Here is a 25,640-nt window from a genome sequence, read left to right as displayed (position 1 = left end):
TATACACACACAGTATCCTTTGCATATTCATAATGGTAAACACACACAAAAGATTCAGAACCCAAGTATATAACATAAAACAAGAACGAGAGGGAAAACCCACAAGAGTCAACCACAATAAAGAAAACAAAAACACAGGGAGAAGGAAGCAATGAAAACACCGAGCTACCAGAAGGCAAAAGACAAAATATCTATAAAAAGACCTCATATTTCAATAATTACCCTAAATGTTACTGGACTGAACTCACCAATAAAAAGGCACAGCATTGCAAAATGGATCAAAAAACAAAACACAGCCATATGCTGCCTCCAGAAGACACATCATAGCTCCAAAAACTAATATAGACTCAAAGAGAAAGGGTTGAAAATGATATTTCAAGTAAATGGCATTCATGGAAAAGCGGGAGTAGCAGTACTAATATCAGACGAAATAGACTTCAAAATAAAAATAGTATAGAAACATACTGAGGAACACTTCATAATGATAAAGGGAATCATGCACCAAGAAGATATAACATTTATTAATATCTATGCTCTCAAACAGGGAGCCCCAAAATATGTAAAGCAATTACTAACAAAACTAAAGAAAGAAACAGACGGAAACACTATCGTAGTAGGGGACTTAATACTCCACTGTAGGATATGGACAGATTATCCAAACAGAAAATCAATAAGGAAGTAACATCCTTAATTGAAAGATTAGACCAAATGGACATAATTGACATTTATAGAGCCTTCCATTCCAAAATAGCTGCTTATACATTCTTCCCTAGTGCACATTAAACATTCTCAAGAATCGACCACATACTGGGACACAGAGATACACTCAACAAATATAAGAGGGTTGAAATCATACCAACCATATACTCTGATCATAATGCTTTGAAATTAGAGATCAACTGCAAAAAGAAAGCAGGAAGAAACACAAATACATGCAGATTAAACAACATGCTACTGAAGGATAACTGGGTCAGGTAAGAAATAAAAAGAGAGATCAAGAGATACATAGAAACAAATGATAATGATAGTAGAACATATCAAAACTTTGAGACACAGCAAAAGCGGTCATAAGAGGAAAGTTCATATCATTACACGCCTACCTCCAAAAACAAGAACTAGCTCAAATAAACTACCTACCGCTTCATCTTCAAAAACTAGAAAAGGAAGAACAAATGAAACCTAAAGTCAGCAGAAGTAAAGAAATAATCAAAATTAGAGCAAAAATAAATGAAATCGGGAAAAAAAACAATAGAAAAAATAAATAAAACAAGGAGTTGGTTCTTTGAGAAGGTTAATAAAATTGACAAACCCCTCACTAGACTCGCTAAAGAAAAGAGAGAAAGGACACAAATAAACAAAATCAGGGATGAAAGAGGGGAAATTATGACAGACACTGCAGAAATACAAAGGATCACACAAGAATACTATGAAAAAGTATATAACACCAAATTTAATAACCTAGAAAAAATGGACCAGTACTTTAAAAGATACAACCTTCGTAGACTGAATCAAGAAAAACTGGAAAATCTAAATAGACCGATCAGCATTATGGAAATTGAAACAATCATCAAAAACCTACCAAAAAGTAAAAGTCCAGGACCAGATGACTTCACCAGTGAATTCTACCAAACATTCAAAGAAGATTTAATATCTATTCTCCTCAAACTCTTCCAAAAAATGGAAGAGTAGGCAATACTTCCCAACTCATTTTATGAAGCCAATATACCCTGATACCAAAACCTAGTATAATAATACACACAAGGAAAAAACTACAGATCGATATCTCTCATGAACACAGAAGCAACAATCCTAAATAAGATACTAGTGAATCGAATACAGCAACATATTAAAAAGATTATACACCACAATCAAGTGGGCTTCATCCCAGAGGCACAAGGATGGTTCAATATACGCAAATCGATTAATGTGATACAACGCATAAACAAATTAAAAAATAAGAATCATATGATCATATCAATAGATGCAGAAAAATCCTTCGACAAGACAAGGCATACATTAATGATCGAAACCCTATAACAAAATCAGTATAGAAGGAAAGTATCTTAACCTGATAAAAGCCATATACAACAAACACTCAGCCAACATTATACTCAATGGTGAAAAACTAAAAACCTTCCCTCTAAGATCAGGAACAAGGCAAGGTTGTCCACTATCGCCACTGTTATTCAATATAACTTTGGGGGTCTAGCGAGTGCGATCAGGCAAAAGAAAGATATAAAAGGCATCCAAAAAGGAAACAAAGAAGTAAAACTGTCACTATTTGCAGATGACATGATAGAAAATCCTAAAGACTCCACACAAACACTACTAGAAACAATAAGCAAATACAGTAAAGTTTCTGAATACAAAATCAATGTTCAAAAATCCATAGTGTTCTTATACTATAATAAAGAATGGTCAGAAACAGAAGTGGAAAAATCATTTCTTTTTCAATTGCAAGAAAAAGAATAAGATACCTAGGAATAAATCTAATGAAACATGTGAAGGACCTATATAATGAAAACTATAAGATCCTTTTAAAAGAAATTGAAGAAGATACAAAGAAATGGGAAATATCCCACGTTCTTCGATTGAAAGACTCAGCATAGTTAAAATGACCATATTACCTAAAGCATTATACAGATTTAATGCAATCCCCATCAAAATCTCATTGGCATTTTTTAAAGAAATAGAAAAAAAATCATCAGATTTGTATGGAAGCACAAAAGACTCTGAATTGCCAAAGCCGTTCTGAAGAAAAAAAAAAATCGAGGGAGGAGGCATCACTCTGCTCGACTTCGAATTACACTACAAAGCGACAGTAATCAAAACGTCATGGTACTGGCAGCAAAACAAACATACGAACCAGTGGAACAGAATCGAGAGTCCAGAAATAAACCCATATTCATATGGGCAAATAATTTTTGACAAGAAAAAAATCCAAAATCATACAGTGGAGAAAGCAAAGCCTCTTCAATAAATGGTACTGGAAAAACTGGAAAGCCACCTGCAAAAGAATGAAACTAGATTGTTCTCTATCACCACACACCAAAATTAACTCAAAATGGATTAAGGACCTGGATATAGACCTGGAACAATAAAATGCATAGAAGATAACATAGGAACTAAACTCAAGGACCTTGGAATTAAAGAGGATTTTATGAGTTTGACTTCAAAGGCAAGGGAAGTAAAAGCTAAAATAACTGAATTGGACTACATCAAACTAAAAAGCTTCTGCTCAGCAAAGAAATCGTCAACAATGTAAAGAGACGGCCATCCGAATGGAAAAATATATTTGCAAGCAACACCTCCGACAAGAGGCTAATATCCAAAATATACAAAAAATTCATATGACTCAATAACAACAACAACAACAACAACAACAAAACAATCGATCCAATAAAAAAAATGGGAAGAGGACCTGAGCAGACACTTCTCCCTAGGGGACAAACAAATGACCAACAAATAAATGAAAAGATGCTCATCATCACTAGCTTAGGTAAATGCAAACCAAAACCACAATGTGATACCATCTCACGCCTTTTAGAATAGCTATAATCAACAGGACAAGTAATAACAAATGTTGGAGAGGATGCGGAGAAAAAGGAACCCTCATACACTGCTGATGGGACTGCAAATTAGTACAGCCGCTATGAAAACCAGTATGGAGTTTCCTCAAATAACTAAGAATTGATCTACCATTTGATCCAGAAATTCCTCTACTGGGTATTTACCCCAAAAACTTGAAGACCCACATCCAAAAAGATATTTGCACACCGATGTTCGTAGCAACATTATTCACAGTGGCTAGGATATGGATGCAACCGAAGTGTTCTACAATAGATGATTGGATAAAGAAGCTGTGGTACACATATACAGTAGAATATTACTAAGCCATAAGAAAAGATGAAATACTGCCATTTGTGACAACATGGACGGACCTCGAGATAATCATGCTAAGCAAAATAAGTCAGATAGAAAAAGTTCAAAATCACATGATATCACTTATTTGTGGGATATAAACCTGTAACAAATGAACAGAACAAACAAACAGAGACTCATGGACAAGGACTACAGACTAGTGGTTACCTGAGGGTATGGGATGGGGGGAGGGGCGAGGTAGAGAGGATAAGGGGTGTTAAATATGTGGTGACAGAAAGAAATATAACTATGAGAGATGAACGCACAGTATAAATATATATATGCCTTACTATTAAAGTGTAGAGATGAAGCTTATTGGATTTTGTTAACCAATGTCACCATAAAAAATTAATTAATTAATTAATTTAAAAGGATAAACAAACAAATATGTAAATAAATAAATAAGAGGTGAGTATCCAGAGACACTGAAAACAATGGACTAGGCAGTCCAAAATAGTACTATAGAAAGCTTTGTAATGGCCATTCTTTTTTAAAATTAGTTTCAGGTGTACAGTACATTGGTTAGACATTTATATAGTTTATGAAAATATTCCCCTGATTATTTCATCACCCATCTGGCTCTACACATAGCCACAACTGACCATTCTTAAGTACCTTGCCATCACTGCTATCTTTTCAACAGCTCTGAGAGTGAGTCTTTTTCATTTCTCTTGACCTATTTCAAACTACTGCCTGTGATGAATTCCAGAACCTCCTACTCAATAAACTGCTTCTCCTCCCTCTTTACTGGAAAACACAAAATCAATTTTTGCTTAACAGACTGTTTTGTTGCAGTTTTCTCAAAGGCACAAAGGAGAGAAACACACCTTATTTGTACACTCATTAACTTAATTTCGGTCTCACCCACTCAAGCACAGTGCAATCCTTCAAACTCTGACCTGAATCCCTTCATGATTTGGTATCTATGGCAACCACCATCCAGCCACTCAGAGAGAGTTGTGATGTGGCAGGAAAGTGTATCTCCCAACAGAGTCATTAACTCTTCTGCATTAGCTACATCAATAACAGATGGCAGCAGGCCCAGCCCTAAATCCTCAGGCATTTTCTTTTATTAGGGAGGGGGAACATTATTCATGTCTCCTCCCTAGAAGAGTTATGGGCTTCTTCTCACACCCAACCTGTTGAAGATAAAGCACCAATTGTGAAATATTGAATCTAAGTGGGATGTTTTTGCTTGAAAAAACTTCCCATTAGTGTACTTCCCCAGTAACTCTTTCCACTGCATCTTCCACCACAATACCTTGCTTGCTAAACTACGGCCAGTGATCTTGAATTTCCCAAAAGCCAATGCATGTAAAATCCTAGCCACTTTCTTTTATTGTCTTTACCATTCATTTTCTTAACTTTCTTAACTCATGTCAAGAATGCATGCATGACAATCTGGCCATCAAACTATATATGTTTTTAAAGTGCAATATTAATAACGGTCCAGGTACTGGAGGATTTATGAGTCAATAGAAAATGATTTGGTTTCTCCAAATATAGAGAGAGCTGTTCAGCCTGCAAACTGTTTTCATGAGTCCCATATTATTTGCTTTGCTCAGAGCTTAGCTAAAAAATGATAAGATGGAGATGAATTTCCCTTTACTGTGCTCCAGAGGAAGATGGGGATGGTTCCATTTGCAATCTGATTATGACAGAACCCAAGATATCTAACAAAGACTTTTTGCATAAATAGGTCTAGCTCAGATTGTTGTAGCCACTAGCCCCCAAAAGACACACAGACCACCAGAAATCAGTGAGTTATAGGAAACATGCTCTTTATTCAGCCAGCTAGGTCTGCCAGGGGTACGCAGACCCCAAATTAAGCAGCCCCGAAATGTAGAGGTACAAGGTTTTTAAGCCCTAAATCCCATTCCTCATTCTGTCTTAAACACAAAGGTCTATTTTTCTCCTATTCACTACCTGTCAACCCACAGGTCGGTTGTGCAAGTGGGGGTACAGAAGCAGAAAGCTTATTGTTGGAATGTTATGTTCCCATGGGCGATAGCCAAGCAGTAATTTTCCAGCCAGCACAAGACTTGGTTGTTTATGTAAACTGAAAAGTATCCATTACCCAAGTGTCCTGTTCATAGAATCTACATAAATAGGAATAATATTTGAAGTTAGAGAAGCAAGTGAATAGCTTTATCTTTTTAACTGCATGAAAAAAAGGAAACAGAAGACTCTTATGTACAATTCATTCCAGTAGATCTGCTGAAATGTAGGCATTGGTTTCAAACTTGTCCTTGAAAACAAGACAACATTCCCATTCATGCTCTGGTGTCAGTTGTCCTGGATAAGAACTAGTGATAAATTTAAAGAAAAAGTAAAAAATAAATAAATAAGACATGATTCTAGCCCTCAAGGGGCTCATACTTTGGAAGGGAAGCAGTCAAGTAAACAGATGATTATGGTCTAGTGTGATAAGGGCAGTTACAGAGGTGAAAACAGATCCTAATAGGAATGTGGAAGAAACATGCCTAACTCAGCCTGACTTAGAGATCAGGGAGGCTTTCTCCTGGTGATTTGTTGAACTGAGTCTTCAAGGACCAATAGTTCATCTGATTTGATGGAAGGGGGTGTAAATTTATATTTGCATAGGTATGACAAGCCCCACTTACTTGTCAGAGTGGATGTTAATAAGAAGTACCAAATTAAGAAATTGAGAATGACTCAGATGTCATAAAACAGAATGATAGAAACTTGATACCAATGACACAAGCTATATTGGCCAGAAAACAACTCTACCCTTCATCATGACCTTTTGATCCTCAAGAAATGGAATTTTTCCACCAAGAAATACAGTAACATGGTGTCTGAAATAAGAAGATTCTGCTTAGGGATTAAACTACCCCATCTTTTTACAATGAAGAAACTGAAGTGCCAAGAGAGGGACTAATATATACAATGGCCGCACAAGTCATGAGTGAAAGAGCAAGGATTTAAACCCAGATCTGATTCCAATGTCCATACTCTTTGTGACATTTGGGTGCAAGATTATGTCAATATATGAACCAAATAGATATCTACACATGATTTCCCCTGAATAGGCCATCTGACTTCTCACCCCCAACCCACTTCCTGCTCAACTGTCTGAAATTAGTGTTTGGGTTAAGATACTCTGTTCCTATGAAAACATACTACATTAGAAAAATAACATTTGAAATTAATATCACTTCTCATCCTTATTCCCTGTATTTGGAGTCCTCTCATTTCTTATCAACCACAAACATTAATTGAATACCTACCGACAGGGCACTGTGCTGAATGATGTACACATTAATAAGTTTAAATTGGGACCCTGCCCTCAAGAACTTATAGTCTTGTTGGGATGTCAGGACACATGCCTAAGTTGAGTAAATAATTAGTAGTCTGAGAGAAATATGAGAAGTAAAAACTATATAGGAATTCACAGGAGAAGTAGTCACTAGACAGCCAAACTAGAATACAGGCTCCACAAGAGTAGGATTTTTTGTGTTTTGTTCACTGCTGTATCCCCAGCACCTAAAACAGTTTGGAACCTAAGTACTCAGTAAATATTTGTTGAAGTAAATAAATAGCTTCTTTACTTTTTCAGGAAAAAAAAAAGCCCCAAAATTTATCACTTGGAGAATGATTCCCAGTCCTGTATGCACTGTATATTCTGGCTTTTACTCATGGTACTCCACAGAACTACTCAGGGAGACCTGTAGATATGACTGCTTAGCCTATAACTTAAATCTTTGCAAAAATCCTTGCAAAGCTGTGTCCTCCGCTGCTCCCTACTATGGGTGGGGATTTCCCAGTGATGGAGGATAATGTTTGTTTTTTGTTTGTTTATTTGTGCATTATGATCTCAAGCTCTTTTCAGCAAAAGGCACAGCCATTTGATAGCAATGAAATTATGAGAGACACAGCTCCATTATTTGCTTGGCTCATCTAACAAGACAGAATGTAAATTCTGATTTAACATCAAGCTCCTTTAATGTGTTTTAGTCAGGCTTGAAGGATAAACAGTTGTGATTACTGTCAATAGACACATGTTGTAAATCTGTCTTAGATGCTTACATTCCATTCAAGAGGACTCAAATAGGTGGCACAATACAATTTCCTTTAAAAGGAAAATCGGGAAAGAAAAGCATCCTCAAAAGCAGTCATTTGTGCATCCCAAAATGGTCAAATTCTTGGTCCTCCAAAGCTTTGTACTAGGTTATGATATTTTTTCACATATTTTATTTTGACCATTGTACAAATTCTTACGACTTTTGGCTTCCAGGGCTTGGGAAGATAAGGGTAATTTGAATGTATGGGAACACTGAAGGGAAACCCAAGTATAATTTATATATAAAAAAATAAGTTAGAATGAAGCCATCCTGCTCTCACTATACTAACCTCGTGATACCACAGCTTTGTGCCAGCATGTACATTTCAGTGTATATTAACATAAATGGAAAAGAATCCAATTTCATAATGTAAAATGCTAGATGCTCTCTGACATCTTCCAAAATCTCACAAAGCCAAAATTAGTTTTGGCTCTGTGGGTGTACCTCATAAGAAATTAGAACATTATGTATCACCATACAGATATGGTGCTGAACATACTGCCCACTGTAATATTTTCACCTTGTGAGAGGTGTAGTTCAGAAGGTACCTGGTTTATGGCAGAGTCTAAGGAAAAAAGTAAAAAGAGGCATATACCTAGAATTGCCTTATACTCTAAAATCAAACATCTTTGAAGCAAACATCTTTGTAGAGCTTTTCATATTTTTTCAAAGTTTTTTGCATATTATCTCCTTCGATCCTCTGAGGTAGTTAGGCTTGATAGTGTTTCTCCATTACATCGATGAGAAACATACATAAGAAGGTTAAATTACTTGCCTGAGACCACATGGTTAAGAGTGCCAAATTCTATTCCTTATTTCCAAAAGACCTAGGCCCATTTTACATATCACATTTAGAACAATGCATTTGAAAAAGCAGCAATGGAACTCTTGTTATACCACATTAACTATGCCCTGCCTCAGTCAGCTCCCCTACTTTCGAAGGGTATGGCTAATAACCTTTACTTTGGGCTTGGACATTTCTCTTTTCCCCTTCTCCGCTTCTTTTTCTTCAAGAACTATTAAGATCCATCTGGAACTAATTATAGCGATTCTGGAATTTGAACTTGCAGCCATTACCCAATAGAGGTCACTTATTTTAAATTAACTTGCCTGGTCAGAACATAGGTTTGATTATCTTCAGAGCCCAGTGCAGAGAGGCACCATCTCACTCAGACTTTTAATTAATTAACTAGCTAAATAACCTACACTGTGACAAACTGCTTATGATCTGATGGAATCATTCATTTGCATTCAGACAAGGATCAAAATACATTGTCAGAGCTTCAGGGACTGAGTACTAGAAAACTTCACATAGCCTCTTGGTCAAGGCTGTGAGACTCTTCCCTTTGGTTCCCTTTAATTATTTTTCCTGTGCTTTTGTTCTGATTATCCAACATTCATAACAAGTGCAGCTTGTGAATAAGCAATGATAACTCATGTCATATGCTGATAGAGAATCGAAAATTGGAGTCATAATCATATGAACCAAGCCCAAAGCTTTGAGAAATAATTAGGGGAAATCAAAGGGAAATTCCCAGGATCCCCAACAATGAAGGAAAATTCCCAAAGATTCAAACCATAATTGCTCCACACTTAGATAATAATACATGATAGCGGTCTTTGTTGAATTGAACCCATGGTGGGAGATGATCATCCACAGTAATAATGATAGTCCTTATGACAAGTAATTACGATTATAGCTACTAACAATTAATGATTGTGTTAGGAGTCACACAAATCTGACTTTCTTTCCTGGCTCCATCATTTTCTGTCTGTGAGGCCTCAGGCAAGTCATCCAACTTCTCTGTGCTTCAATTTCCTAACATAGAAGATGAAATTAATAATAGTGCCTATCTTAAAGCATTGTGGTGAGAATTCGATGAGATAAAGCATGTAAAAAGTCATTTTAGACAATGCCATGTAAATAGTAAGTTATCAGTAGATGTTAGCTTATGTTTGTCTTCTGTTATACCCCACCACTAGGCCTTAGTCCAGGGCATCTTCCCACCTAGGAGCCTCCCTTTCCTTCTCTCTACCAGAAACAGTACTCCCACTCTCGTCATTCAAAATATGGTCTAAAAGACATTTTTCTCTCCAGGGGGAAACCCTTTCCTGAAATTCAATGCCCATCCCCTCAGTACACTTTCTAGATTTTATATTATTTTAAAAGGCATCTTCTTCTGCTTCATAAGGATTCTGGACTTTTTTCCAGGGTGTACTTAAGCTTTCCATGTTAGAAACATTTATTGACTACTACCTCAGTGTATTTTTTTGTGTGTCATTTTATTTTAGGTGAGCTGACCCCTTTCGGTATTTCCTTCAGGCCTCATAGTGGAGAATTCCTTCAATTTTTATATGTCTAGAAAGATTTTAATTTCTCCTTCATATCTAAAGGAGAGCTTAGGTGGATACATTATTCCACGCTGGTAGTTCTTTTCACTTAATTGTTTGAATATTTGATTCCACTCCTTTCTGGCTTGTAAGGTTTGTGCTGAAAAGTCTGATGTTAATCTAATGGGTTTTCCTTTATTAGTTACTGTCTTCTTCTTCCTAGCTACCCTGAGAATTCTGTCTTTGTCATTGATTTTTGATAATTTTAATACAATGTGTCTTGTTGAAGGCCTTTTTGGGTTGAGATAATTGGATAATCTGTTGACTTCTTGGAATTCCAATCTCTAGCTCATTCCCTGTGGTAGCTCTTTTGCGCAGATCCCACGAGCAGTGTGCAGTTTGGATGTTTTTTTGTTGTTGAGTTTTAGATGTTCAGCTTATTGTTGTTTCAAGGAGAAAGATCGGGAGATGTCTTTCACTCTGCCATGTTTCTCCAAACTCCTTTCCACAAAATTTTTATGATTATTTTTCTTCTAGTTCTTTGAAAACTGTCATTGGTATTTTGATAGGAGTTGCACGGAAGCTATAGATAGCTTTGGGTAGTATGGCCATTTTAATGATGTTGATTCTTCCTACCCATGAGCCCAGTGTATGCTTCCACTTATTTATATCTTCTTTTTTTTTTTCAATGACATAATTTTCCAAGAACAGGTCTTTGACCTCCTTGCTTAATTTGGTTCCTAGGTATTTTATTATTTTGGATGCAATTGTAAATGGGATTGTTATCTTAATTTCTCTTTCTTATAGTTCATCATTGGTGTATAAAAACTAAACCAACTTCTGAATATTTATTTGTATCCTCCCACTTTGCTAAATTCATTTATCAGCTCTAACAGTTTTTGGTGGAATCTTCAGGGTTCTCTATATATAGTATCATGTCATCTGCAAGTAATGATGATTTTACTTCTTCTTTTTCAATGCAGATGCCCTTTATTTCTTTTTTTTTCTAATTGCTGTAACTAGGACTTCCAATACTATGTTGAATAGAAGTGGTGTAAGTGGGCATCCTTGTCTTGTTCCTGATCCTAAGAAAAACACTTTTAGCCTCTTCCCATTGAGTAGAATGTTAGCTTTGGTTTGTCATATATGGCCTTTATTATGTTGAGGTATGTTCCCTCTATTTCCACTTGGCTGAGACTTTATCATAAATGGATGCTAGATTTTGTCAAACACTTTTTCTGCATCTATTGACATGATCATATGATTTTCATCTTTCAAATTGATAATGTGGGAGCTCCCCAAGGGAGAACTCCATAAGCGCATTGTATCTCCTCTTCTCTCTTTTCAGAGAATTCCATCATTAGGGTCCTGCTTTTAGCTTTTCAAAGTACAATTATTGCCATATGGAAATGTACAAATTAAAAAAAATCACATTAATTGATTCGCAGATATTAAATCAACCTTGCATCCCAGGAATAAATCGAACTTAATCATGGCATACAATATTTTTAATGCATTAATGAATTTGGTTTGCTAATATTTTGTTGCAGATTTTTGCATCAATGTTCATCAGGAATAATGGCCTATAGTTTTCTCTTTTTGTACTGTCTTTGGTTTCAGAATCGGAGTAATTGTGACTTTGTAAAAAAGAGTTAGAAAGCTTTCCCTCTTCTTGAATTTTTTGGAATAGTTTGAGAAGGATGTGTTAATTCTTCTTTGAATTTTTGGTAAAACTCACCCATGAAGCCATCCAGTCCAGTATTTTGAGGTTTTGGATGTTTTTAATTACTGATTTGATTTCATTAGTGGCGATCAGTCACTTCAGATTTTCTGTTTATTGTTGACTCAGTCTTGGGGGAATGTATGTTTGTAGGAATATATCCATGTCTTCCAGATTGTCGAATTTCTTGGCATAGAATTGCTCATTGTATTTTCTTATAATCCTTTGTATTTCTGTGGAGTCTATAATTACTCCTCCTTCATTTCTGATTTATTTGAGTCCTCTCTTTTTTTCTTGATGAGTCTGGTTAAAGGTTTATCAATTTTATTTATCTTTTCAGTGAACCAGCTCTTGGTTTCATTCATCTTTTATATTGGTTTTCTAGACTCTATTTCATTTATTTCTGTTCTGATCTTTATTATTTCCTTCCTTCCATTCACTTTGGATTTTTTTGTGGTGTTCTTTTTCTAGTTCTTTTAAGTTTAAGATTAGATTATTAATTTTAGATTTATCTTGTTTCTTGTGGTGGGCCTGTATTACTATGAATTTCCCTCTTAGGTTTGCTTTTGCTGTGTCTCATAGATTTTGAGATGTTGTTTTCATTTTCATTAGTCTCTAAATATCTTTTATTTCTTTCTTGCTTAATCTCATTGTTAATCTATTCATTGTTTGATAGCATGTTATTTAGCCTCCATGTGTTTGTGTTTTTTCAGTTTTTTTCCTTGTAGTTGATTTCTAGTTTCATATCATTGTGATCAGAGAAGACGTTTAAGGCAATATGATTTCAATACTCTTAAAATTATTGAGACTTTTTGTGGCCTAACATGTGGTCTAACTTGGAAAATGTTGTGTGTGCACTTGAAAGGAATATATATTCTGCTGCTTTGGGTGAAACACTCTAAAAATATCAATTAAATCCATCTGGTCTAGTGTCTCATTTAAGGCTACCATTCCCTTATTGATTTTCTGTCTGGAAGATTTGTCCATTGGTGTCAGAAATTCCTCCTTTCCCAGGAGTCTGGGTTAGTGTCCTCATGCTGCCTCCTCCCTGCCTAGGATTTCCCATGGGAGCTCCCCAAGGGAGAAAGAATTCCATAAGCTCATTGCATCTCCTCTCCCCTCCTTTCATGAGAATCCCATCATTGAGGGTTCTGCTTTTAGCTTTTCAAAGTGCATTTATTGCCATATAGAAAAGGTAGTTCCTAAATTTCAATGTGCACCAGAATCATCCGAGGGTTAAAATGCAGACTCCCTGGCCCTAACCCACACTTTCTGAAGCAGACTCTTTGGAGAGGTGCTCGAGTGCTTGTATTTTCATAGATTCTCTAGATAATACATATAGCATATACTTTGAGAAGTGTCCTAAGACATTTCTGGGCCTTCAAGGAATGTGGACTGTGTTCCTTAGTGATCTCTCTACCCCCAAGGCCTCTATGGATTCAAGTGAGAAAGCCTGGAATAGCTACGCCTCCTTGCTCCTGAAATGAAATGTGTACAAGGCCAAGGTCCTGTTGTTACTATCAGAATGGGAGAGCCCAAGACTCCTGGGCAATGATCTACAATTACAGACGAGTGATCCATTTTACTGACTCATCTAAATTTCTGCTCTCAGCTCCCTCACTGCCTGCCTCCAACCCCCATTCTCCCTTATGATACAAATACTGTGAGGACTATGCATAATCAATTAGATTATGACCTGCTCCTTTGTCTCTGGGCAGAACCCTTTCCCACCTCTACTTCCCTACACACATCTTCTTCCCAACCATAGTTTCTGTGTGGTTTGAATTCATGGTTCTGATCAATGTTGGGGGCAGGAGAAGAGGGGGCAGTCAGGGTGGTAGTATGAGTTACTTTCTTGTTGGTTTATCCCTAGATTCTTATCCCTTTTCACCCTCAACTCAAATGTCAGAATTCCAAGTGCAAATTCCAGCTGTACCTCAAGGCAGTGCTATCCTAATCAGTGGCCCTAATACCCCACTAAGCTCTGATGTATCTCCATATCCCTCACTCCATAGCAGCAGGAAACCACTTCTTTAAATTTTGAGAATGAGGGACATGAAATCATGAAAGCCTTCATAGAGGAGGCTGCATATAAACTGAGCCTTGAAGGATAGAGGTGATTTCCACAGGGAAGGATAGAGGGAGGGGACATTTCAAAGGGAAGAGAAATCATAAGTAATATAATCATCAGGTACTGTGTTAAGAACTATAGATACATTATTACATTTATTCCTCACTGCAATTCAATGAAATAATAGACTCATTTTACAGATGAGGATATTGAAAAAGAGTTTAAGTTAATTGCCCAATGTTACACAGCTATTAAAGGGCAAAGAAGGGACTCTAACCTAGGTAGTCTATTCTGCAATCTTGACCACCCTATTCAACTGCCTCGCAATTACAGTAGCCCCCACACATACACTTTACCCATGGGGGATATGTTCTAAATCACAGATAGTACTGAATCACAGATAGTACTGAAATCACAAATAGTACTGAATCCTATATATACTGTTTTTTCATACACATTCATATCTTTTCACTTAGAGGAAGCACTTTACAGCTTCTCTTCATCATATTCTAATTGCCAGCATGACTACTCTTGTGATTTGAGGCCATGATGAAGTAAAATAAGAGTTATATGAACACAAACACTGCCAAGACTATGACAGTGGATCTGATAACCAAGACAGCTACTAAATGACTAATAGGCAGGGGGCGTATACCAAGTGGATCTGCTGGACAAAGGGATGATTCATATCCTGGGTGGGATGGAGCAGGACAGTGTGAAATTTCTTCACACTACTCAGAACAGCATGCGATTTAAAATTTTTTGTTTATTTCTAGAATTTTACATTAATATTTTTGGACTACAGTTGACCACGGAAAACTAAAACCACAGAAAGCGAAACTGTGTATAACAGGGGATTAGTGTATTGTTTCCTGTTTTACAGATGGAAAACTGAGAGGTCAAGTAACTTGCCTAAGGTTATACAGCTTGTTATTGGCAAAACTAGGATGCATTGCCCTTAACAGATCCCCTTATATTTACTACATAACCACATATATCCCTTCTAACTTAGCTTTTCCTACCAATCATTTAAGTCACAATTTCTTATAGATCCATTCCTGGCTACTATCTCAACAAATGCCTAGAGTTGGTCCATAATAAAAATCTTTCATCTAGTGTGTAAGCACTGTAAAACAGCAAGGCTCTCTTGAAATCAAGAGAAATAGTTCTCTGAAATGCATTTCTCTTTGTTTTTAAAATAGCATTCTCTTTAAGTTATCTGTTTGTCAGGTTTCCACTTACAAACAACACAGGAAAAAAATTCTTTAGGTCTTTAACTAGAGACAAAGTACCTACTAGCAGGTTATGTGTTAATCGTTTTCTCTTCAGGTGTACCATGTATATATATTTCTGTTCTCACATTTCTTTCACTGGCTTATAATTTTCTGTTAAATTGGCCATCTTTCCTACTCTAGTGTTGAGATCCTCTGGGCTAGGGCAGGTTTTGGTGACCTCTGTCTCTCCAGCGTCTGGCCCCAGGAGCAGACACTCAACAAATGGTCACTGAAAGAGAATGAAATATGGTTAAGAGAGGCAACCCTTCAATCTTCTAGGGACTTCAATTCATATTCCTTCTGAGTCAGTGGTATGCAGGTAAACTGGCTCTTGAGGTATGTGCTGGGGAGCCCTGGCTTGTAGTATTGGCTGATTTCTGTAGTGTAAATAGTCCCGCCACGGCTGATTTCAAGCTACCAATGGTTCAATAACTGGCTTACAAAATTCCTGAATATTTAATAATCAGCTTTCAGGAGCCCCCTATTTTTGGCTGAAAGTTTGTAATTCTGCCTAGAATGTTGGACTGTTATTGTGTCAGTATGATCACAAAGGTGAATGAGCTATCAGAGTGCAGAAGATAATGCCAGATTCAAATAACAAGAGTTAAAGAACAAATCAAACCAAACATTAAACATTTGTGAATTAGGAGAATTCTGTGTTTTGCCTCCAATGAACTAAGCCTTAATTATTTGTCATCCATTTGCACATTGAGATACACTTAAATGACATGGCTCCTAGAAGAAGGAGAAACCTGACAAGTAAGCAACTATCCTGAAAATCACAGATCCAAAAATCACATTGGGTTTCTGAGAGATATTTACTTTTATCTGAAAACATAGATATGTTCACTCACTTCCTTTAGCAGACAGAAAAATCTCACATATTAGGATATCAAAAGATAAAAACATGGCACAAAAAGAAAATGCATTCGCAGAGGCATAATCAGGGACTTCTAAGAACATTTCATTCTCCACATCTCTTCAACCACATGTTTCTTCCTCGCCCCTCCCAACTTGGAGGCTCCATCATTCTGGGCTGAACCTGGGTCTCTAATAGTCTACCCAACCATCCATGATTCACTTTTGTACACAGTGATGGAGCTAATTAGTGCATGGTAGGATTTGAAACCAGAACCATCTGACTTCAAGGTTCATGGCTCTTTCTAGTACATTACCTTAATAAATACTTATTTGTTCCAAGATTTAAGGATGATACAGATCTTATCTATAAAGAGTTTTAGACTCTTACAAGTTTAAACACTATAATGTGTTATTTTAGCTGTGATGCTAGATTTGTTGATCCCAATAAATATCTAAAGGTAGAAAGGTGTGACTCCTGGGCTAATGAAGGAAGTCCTACATAATCCCACCTATCTCCAACTGGTTGTAGCTGGAAACAACATATATTTGAGTGACTACTCAGTCATATGTCAGACATTGACATTTTTTTAATCCAAGTAATGAGTCTACTGGCATTCTTAAACCTTCTATTCACCACCTACATAGTCTTTCCAGTAGGTCTTAGTCAGAAATTCATGATTATAGTGCTTTGGGCCCAAATGATTTTGCAAAATCTACAAAGAAAAATGTTACAATTTTATATTTAAGATAAAGTTGTAAATATTAAAAATTGCTAAACTATGAACATAAAATAGTTGACAGTAAATTTCATAAAAGGATGCATGAAGAATACTGTTATTTAAAATGTATTGTTTAAAATAAATTATCAGTAATCTGGTAGGATAGCCAATACAAAATGCAGAAATATTAAAAGGTTATGCATATGTTTATGTTGAAGAGAAACTAATGTCCTTTATGCTGTATTATTCTAGGCTGAATACTAGTTAAAATCACCCCTACCTCACCTCCCTGAAGAAACATCTAGAATATTTTTAAATATAAATAGGGTACTGTGAAAGGTCTTCTAGATGATGTACTCCAAGAAAAGGTACAGTATTTGGAAATTCATCATCTTACAGGAAGTTAACTGGTGGAAAGGTGGTGTTTTAAGTATTTATTATTGGCCCCATGACCAAGGACTCTAGCTGATCAAAGATGCTGGGCTTCCTGGATGGAGAAGTACATGTAAATTGCCTTAGAAAATGTTTTTGTAAGTTTTCAGATTTATCATTTGTACCCAGTCCCAGCCATTATTTGCTACCTCCCAAAATCCACCCATCATTTTGCTCCCTTACGAGACTCTTGAACCTTTGAAAGTAGATGGGAATATTCTTAAGATTTGAACCATAAGTCAAATTAACCTTATTTTATCAAGACAGGGAGACATGATCTGCATTCTATTCCTTAAAGACATGTCTTCTTTAAGGAAATATTTCCCACCACCCCTGATGGTACACCAGAGGATTTTCAGTGGCATCTGATTGAACATATTTTATTTTCATGCAGTTGTATTTATTTCCTGAATGTAGTTTCATGGATATTATTGCTTTGGATGTGGCTAAATTTAAGTAAAGATGTAGCTATAAAGATAAATATTAAGTAAATAATAGTATTGTGGTATGCGGCTAGGACACAAATCATTAAGGAAGTTTGTGAAGGAATGAAATTTGAGAAATTCTGTTTTAGGGTTAATATAATGAGATGTTTCAACCAAGGTCACCATGCATCGAAACGGTCCCTTATCCCTAGGAGCAAGAATAATCTGTTGCCCCAATAAATGGCCAAACTTACTTTTGGCCATTTCTTGCCTCTTATTTGTACGTTCTCTTTATCTCCTCTCTATTTAACATCAAATCTCCACATATTCCATTCAGCCATAGTGAATGTAATATAAAATTCTGGGAAGTGAAACATCTCAAAGATATGATCTTTGGTGAAATTCTTGTCCTCTAATTTTCACATCCTAACATTTTATTTAATACCTTATTTAATTGCCTTCTCTCTACTAATAAGCTTCCCCTGTAGACAACATAAGCACTGATGAGATTTCTCAGTTATATTCTCATTTTCTTTCTTTATGAAAAGTTTCCACCATTCTTTTTTCATCTGTACTGTCCCCAACCCCACTACCATTCAGCTGACTTCGGTATGGATGATTGGCTCTTCTCTGCCTCACTAATTCAGCACATTTATTCAAGCTAGATGTCTGCAATATGAACACTGTCATTCAGTTATAGGAGAGCTTGTGTGTGCAAGTTGAAATTATTAGAAAATAATTCTAACAGAATTGATTTCTGATGTATGCTCACTTAGACCAAAGCAATTCAGTACTTCAGATTTTCATTTAATAAAATGAACAACTTTAATCATACCTGATAGGAGGTTTATTCTGGGAAGTATGGCATATTCTTAGGCTGATTTCTGTAGCATACCACCATTTAACTCTCAACACAGCTGAAATTAGATAGTTTGCCATAGGACAACAGTGCCTTTTTTTAACTGAGAAAGCAGGAAAGGTAGAGAGGGGCTTTAAAAATGTCTTTTCTTTGAACACAAGGAACATAATCTAACAATTTTTTCTTAAAGAGAAAATAGCTATACATTAAGTAAATCTGGTGAATGAAAACCTAAAACCTCTCCCATTTTTCTCCCCAGCCCAGCAAACATTCTCAGGTCCCTAAATAAGAAAGAAACAGATTAAGGCGAATGGCAAGACATGTTCTGTACATAAAGCAAGATCAATCTTTATACATAGATTTTTTTTAGCACTGATGTAGAAAATCCAAACCTAGAGATACTTCAGTCTGCAAATAACCTAAACTGCATACTAGATGGATCAAAGGGAGAAAATACATAGATGCTTTTCCACACACGTGTATGTATGTATGTATGTATGTATGTATGTATGTATGTGTATTTTTAATGTGAGCATAGAAAAACAGATGCTTTTGCCTCTAAAGGATCTATGGGCCTCTCTCAAGCCTTGTAGAGCAATTTAACTTCAAATTTTTTTAATTATGAAAAGGTCTATATTAAATTGGAAAAAAAATGGCCTCTTACATTGAAAACAAACTGAAAATTTTTTGAATTATTTTTAACTATTCAGTGATACTCTGCCCCAATTCCAGATATAAGTAGATGAGAGATTCAATAATGGGAATTCTCCCCAAAATGGGTAGACTATGATTCACTGACTTCTTTAACAAGTAATTTAATGTTCTGCTATATGCACAACTCAGTGAGTTATTTTTCTTTCAGATCTTATTTGTGAGGATAAAAGTAAATTTTCTTAAAACAATAAATTTTATCTACATTTCACACATTTCCCCTTATTACATTTATCGTATCTGCCATGGCATCAAGTCATCAACCATCTCCAACAAATCTTACAAAGGCACAGTGAATATAATGCCTGGAGTTGAGAACTTGGTATTTCCTTCTTAAATTTCACAATAGACTGTTAAACAGCTTTTATACTTGAAGTTCTGAAACTAATTCAGAAAGAGCTATTATAATTACTGTAAAAGCAAAGTTGAATAGTCTCATGGTTACCAGAGTCATTAAATAACTGAAGGTTATGTCTTGTTCATCTATAATAGATAGAAAGAATAAAGATTTAGGACTAACTCAAGAACCCATTAACTAGTTCTTTTGTGCACTGTATTATGCACAACCCACCTATCCCACCCTTACTCCCACAAACCCTACACAAAAATTCAAAAATGGGCAAGTCCAAGAGCAAAACATGACACTTTAGCAGTGAGGCCTCACTTAGCTCACATCATTAGGATCATTGCTGCCCTGAGTAAGGTAAAATCTCAAGATAATTAAAGTGTACTTTTTTAAATATTGAGACTGAGCATTTCTGATAGAAACCTTCCCTAAAATGTATTATACATATCCTCGGGTTTTTCATCAGAAATTATTGGATGCAATAAGTTATACCCTGATGACTCAGGCATTCACAGAGAACATCCCTGATTATACTGTGCAGTAGTACAATGATGTCTGCTTTTTAAAAAGTCCTCTCCTCCTTTAAATCGGTCTGTCACTTCCTCTGTTGATAGTGTACCTCTTTCTGACATCATCCCCATCCTCCATACATACTCCTTTTAATTTGCAACTTTTCACTTACTGTGAACTGAAAAAACAAGATTGGTAATAACTGTATGTTAAATAAGAGTTAGGAAGGCACTGAAAGTAAGGATAAGGAAATAATTATGGCCTTTGAGGCAACAGCTTTGTGATATCTAAAGGTTTCTGTGTTTAGATAACTTTCCCATCTCTTCCAGTTTAAGCTAAGTTTTGAAAGGGTTATATTGTGAGAGAGCTACATTCAAATAAGTGAGTTTGTCCAGAACACATCATCTGGGCATGGACTAAAGCAATATTCCAATAGCTTCAAGTTTTTCTGAACCTAAAAACAAAAACAAGCAAACAAACAAACAAAAAACAGTGTCTTAGTGAATGAACCCTTCCCACAGTTATTTAACATCACATAATTACACAATGCGCATCCCAAACATTTTCCTGGATGTTATTCAGTTTGACTTTGACAACACTTCTGAGATAGGAAGGACCATGCTCATTGTCCCAGATTGCAGATAAGGAAATGGAGGCTGGAGAAAGTTGAGTGATTTGCCCACAGTCAAATAGTAAGTATATGACATGGTTAGGCTCTAGGTTCTCATCCAGGGCTCTTCTCATAACAGTGGTTTCCATGGCTTCCTTTCACCTTTCTTGTGCTCAAAAGGACACTATGCCCTGCCTCTGGTGAGAAAGACTTATTCTGTTTCCCTTTGGACTGTTTCTGTATTTCTCTCGAGACTCTGCCAGATGTCTTTAGGAATCTTGCTCATTTTCTGGGAGAACTCAAAACCCTCTGATTTTATTATGTTGAGAGTCGTCAGTGAATTAAGAATTCAACAAATGTATAGTCCCAACTTGCCATCAATAGTTAACAATATCACCAGTAAGGATGTTTCTCACAAGTGGACACTGCAGAATACATCCCAGCAGATAGCTACCAGCTCATTTTGTGTCATGGAAGCATGAAAAATCATCCCCTCAAGACATTCATTAACTTTTCATTTCCTCCATAAAAAATCAGTCATAAATGTGGCTCATTTTTTAAATTAATCAAAAACAGCACTCTCACTCGTGTTTTTTCTTTCACTTGTGCACGCTTATGCACTCATGTGCCCTCAATATTTGAACTGACTTGAGGGCTTCTGATGCCAGCATGATAAGCATGATATTTGAATATGTGGCTCCACTCCTCTGGGCCAGCTCAAGCAAATCTCATCCTCTCCAGGAAGCCTCCCCTATCTATCCCAGCAGGATTTAGATACTTCTTCTTTTCCCAGAACCTAGAGCAATCATTGGTATTTGACATTTAGCACATATAAAGAAACCATGTAATGTACTGCCAGGAAAATGGATTCTAGAGGCAGATAGACCCAGCTAATTCCAGCTTTACCAATTCCTAGCTGTGTAGCCTTGAGCAAATTATTTAAACTCTCTTTAGCTGAGATTATTATCTGTAAAATGAAACTAGTGATACTTAATCTATTCAATTATTCTAGGGACTAATAGATATAAAGTACCTAGTGCCTGTTATATATTAGGCATCAATTAAGGGCAATTGTTTTTATTGTTATTATAATGGCCTTTTATATATAACAATGGTTTAGTATATGTGCAATTTTATTGTCTTCACAAGTTGTTTTTAAACCTTTTGATAGCTGTGTCCAGAATGTAACTTATTGTGAAGCTTAAGCTTAATGGCCTCTTACTCGCACAGGTTCTTTCTAAGGCCTTATTGAAATGTTGTATTCATAATTTTGTATTATTTTTCTTAAAGAGGAATTCTAAAGTGATATTCGCTTCAGGCCTTTACAAAACCTGGTTCCGTCTCTGGTTGTGTCTTTAACCTCTATGTTACCCACCCACCTCGTTTCCACTGCATGTATTCAGCATAGTACTTTGTACATAGTCGGTGCTCAATAAAATAACATTTTATAAAATCTTCAATCAACCAGAATTTTTGCTCTACTTAACTGTGTAGAAATAAGCTTATGTCAAGTCAAAAACTTCTAACTACCAATCAATACATTTGGTTGGAAAATAATCCACTTACATATTTTGAAATAATAAAAATGCACTTTGTAAACTATAAGGCTATATTTAATACAGTTTTATTTATGAAAATTATGATACGAATGATGGCCTTAAAGCAGGGTTTCTCAACCCCGGCCCTACTGACATTTTTTTGCTGGATAATTCTTTGTTGTGAGGGGGAGGAGGAGCTGTCTTATGCATTGTAGAATGTTTAGAAGCATCCCTTGTTTTTACCCACTAGATGCTAGTCACTGCTCCTAGATACTACAACCAAAACAGTCTCCAGGCATTGCCAAATGCCCCCTAGAGAAAAATCCCCTTCCCCACAGCCCTAAGGCATCACATTTAGCACTAAAATATGTACAGATGGTCACAAGTCTTTCAAATTAAGTCAGATAAAAGGAAGGCAAGAATTTTAGAAAAGTTTTCAATAAGCAAAAGCAACCTCAATTAACCTGAAAATCCCATTAACCCTATTCCTTGACTGTTTTATTCCCTAGACATTCCAGATAACAATAACAAAAAAAGTATTGCACGTTCTATTTTCTAATTTGTATGCAAAGTTCACCCCATCGGCCACCTCAACAGCTAAGTACAGAAATCTAGTTGATGGGCGGGGCATCAGCTTCATTGCTTTTGCCATCTATTTTAAGTAACGATGATGCTACTGACCTGGAAATTTAGAGATTTTTTCCCTCTTTTTGTTGACATTTTTAACTTAGATATTAGCAATTCTTCCTGTATTCTCTGTCTGAAATTAAAATGCAACAAAAAAGAAAGCTGGCCCAATTAACTATGATTTTACTGTATAAAACTTAACACTTTGTTGATCATTTAAAAGTAATTTGTTCCAGCCATCCCATTGATTATGCAATTGAAAATATCTTTCTTGATTAGCAATATTTCTTATTTCTTATTTCTTATTTCTTATTTCTGCAGGTTGTGATCCTAGGGAAACACTCGAGAGGTTATCACTACATGCTCGCTAACCTGGTAAGAACAAGCAGTGTTTAAGTTTCCCAAGGCAATATAGTCTATTTAAGTTTGTGTCATCTATAATTGTCCAAGAACAAAATACATGAAGTACCTAATTTGTCCTCTAGATGCTTGGAGAAATGAGTCAGTAAACACCAAAACTTGAATGTAATGGCCTTATTTTTAATTAAGATGTATCTGTTTTAACTGTGAAGCTTATTATATTCTCTTCTCGTTTAAAAAAATAATAATTTGATGTGATTTTCACTGATTATTCTTAGATTCGATTTGGATTTGAAATATAAACCATTTTACCTCGGTCGAAAATGTAAAACAAGGGACAGGGGGCACAGGAAACTGACTCTTTTCCCAATTAATCCAAGTGTATATGCACATCAGTACTGGATTTGTCTTTCCTGAAGCAGACCACTACTAAATATTTTCAAACTAGATTTCAGAAATAGGTTCAAACATGGGCCATTAAATGACCCTGACACAGTATATAACCACCTTACTACTTATAATAAAACACAACTTGAATCTTTACCTTCAAACTTCCCATGACTTTAAAATTTGTGACATTTTAGAGACTAGTATTTCATTTAGGTTATTTTACAGCTCTTCTTTTCCTAAAAGGCCAATTGTTTTAGGAATTAACAAAATGGTTTCTAAATCAGTAACATCTGTTTGGCAAAGGTATCTCTTTTATGGAATAAAAGAAGAATGTTAAATTATCACTGTGATACCAAGAACCTATTAAATTATTACCTAAGTTCTAACCCCAAGTTTGTTTCATTAGCCCAATAGAATCATAATCATTACAGAGGTCTTAAACCAAAATAGCAACAAAGATGAAAGATTGTTGTAATTATATTCTTAGATTTCTTAAATAAAAGAAAAAAATCTTATTTTGTTTTAATAGTGAATATTTTTTTAATTAGAAAGGAAATGTTTCTTAAACCTTTTTCTTAGGAAGTATGTACACTAAAACACTTTCTAAGATGGAGATTAGAGCTACTGCTTTGAAATATAGTATGTATCTTTTCCAATAAATTTCTCAAAGTGTAGCACTACAGTCCATTTGGGAGATAAATGAATCAAATCTTTTAGGAGGAGAAATCTTTATTCTTAATTTACATCTAAATACATTCAATTTTTTTCAGCAACCAATAAATAAAGGATGTTTGTTGACTCACTGGAGCTTAGAACAAGCTTGGCATGTCACCTGAGGCAGTTATTGATGGGTTTTGATGGGTTTTTACCATTTGTTCCTCACCAATAAGTATTTCAGTTTCCTTCCTTCCTTCCACCCTCCCTCTCTCTTTCCCTCCCTTCCTTCCTCTCCCTTTTCCTTTTCCCCTACCTTATAAGTCTTAGGATTCACCCATCACTAACAGCACATGATACAACTTTTAGTACACACATAAACTTTTTTGTTATAATGGTAATGTATTCATTTAATATGTATTAGAAAAATGCAGAACTAGCATGTCAAAATCCAAATTTTATGGATATTACTTCATACAAGATTAAAGTAGAAATTTAACAACAAATAATTTTAATATATAAAATGTGTCAAATAAATAATAGCATGACAGATACACAGATATAGCAAAATCCGGTTTTTTTGTTTGTTTGTTTTGTATACATGGTCATGGTGGTATGTGGACACTGAAGTTTGGAAAAGGAAACATTGAACTGAGGGTCAGAAAGTTCGAATTGTCATACTGACTTTGCTACTAGCTAGCTATGGCACCTTGGGTAATTCACTTCACTTCTATGGATTTCAGTTTCCTTGCTATAAAACACAGATGGAAGTGGGGGTTATTGATGCATCGGTTGGGTCCTTAGGAAACAGATGGTAAGATATAATTAGAAGTGCAAGACATTTATTGGGAATAATACCTGTGAAAAATAAAAGGGAGAGGGAAACAAGTAGGCAGTGAGAGCTTCAGAGCACAATACAGGTCTTAGATCAGTGAAGCAGGTGGAAAAGAAGAAAGTTTAATAAGAACTTCAGACTGTGGTATAGCTCAGAGAAACTCCTGCCCAGCATACCTGGGAACTCCAATGCAAAGGCTGCACGTAGAGGAACCCTACACTGCCCCAAAATGGAAACCCACTGTACTCACCCCCCACACACACACACACTACTCAGCCATTAGCTGGCAGCTGCCTAGGAAGCACACACCTCCAACTTGAAAGCTGAGGCAGACCCCGAAGGAACCTGAGGTTGGAGTCTA

The 25,640-nt window shown here is 35.9% G+C and overlaps 1 protein-coding gene across 8 annotated transcripts in view; it reads left to right on the top strand.

The window, feature by feature from the left end:
• GRIA3 (glutamate ionotropic receptor AMPA type subunit 3) overlaps nucleotides 1–25,640 on the top strand; it is a 352,129-nt gene that overhangs the window by 202,181 nt on the left and 124,308 nt on the right. For all 8 annotated transcript variants that reach the window (XR_002776816.1, XR_002776817.1, XM_023522173.1 and 5 more), the window contains exon 5: nucleotides 23,362–23,415. Coding sequence is in view for 6 of the 8 variants with exons in the window: in XM_023522173.1 (XP_023377941.1) it covers nucleotides 23,362–23,415 (54 nt within the window). In the remaining 2 variants the exon portion in view is untranslated. The remainder of the gene's footprint in view (nucleotides 1–23,361; nucleotides 23,416–25,640) is intronic.

Source organism: Pteropus vampyrus, unplaced genomic scaffold (assembly GCF_000151845.1).
Source record: "Pteropus vampyrus isolate Shadow unplaced genomic scaffold, Pvam_2.0 Scaffold335, whole genome shotgun sequence".
Lineage (NCBI taxonomy): Eukaryota > Metazoa > Chordata > Mammalia > Chiroptera > Pteropodidae > Pteropus > Pteropus vampyrus.
Note: the sequence above shows the minus strand (reverse complement) of the source record. Positions and strands in the feature narration are given on the sequence as shown.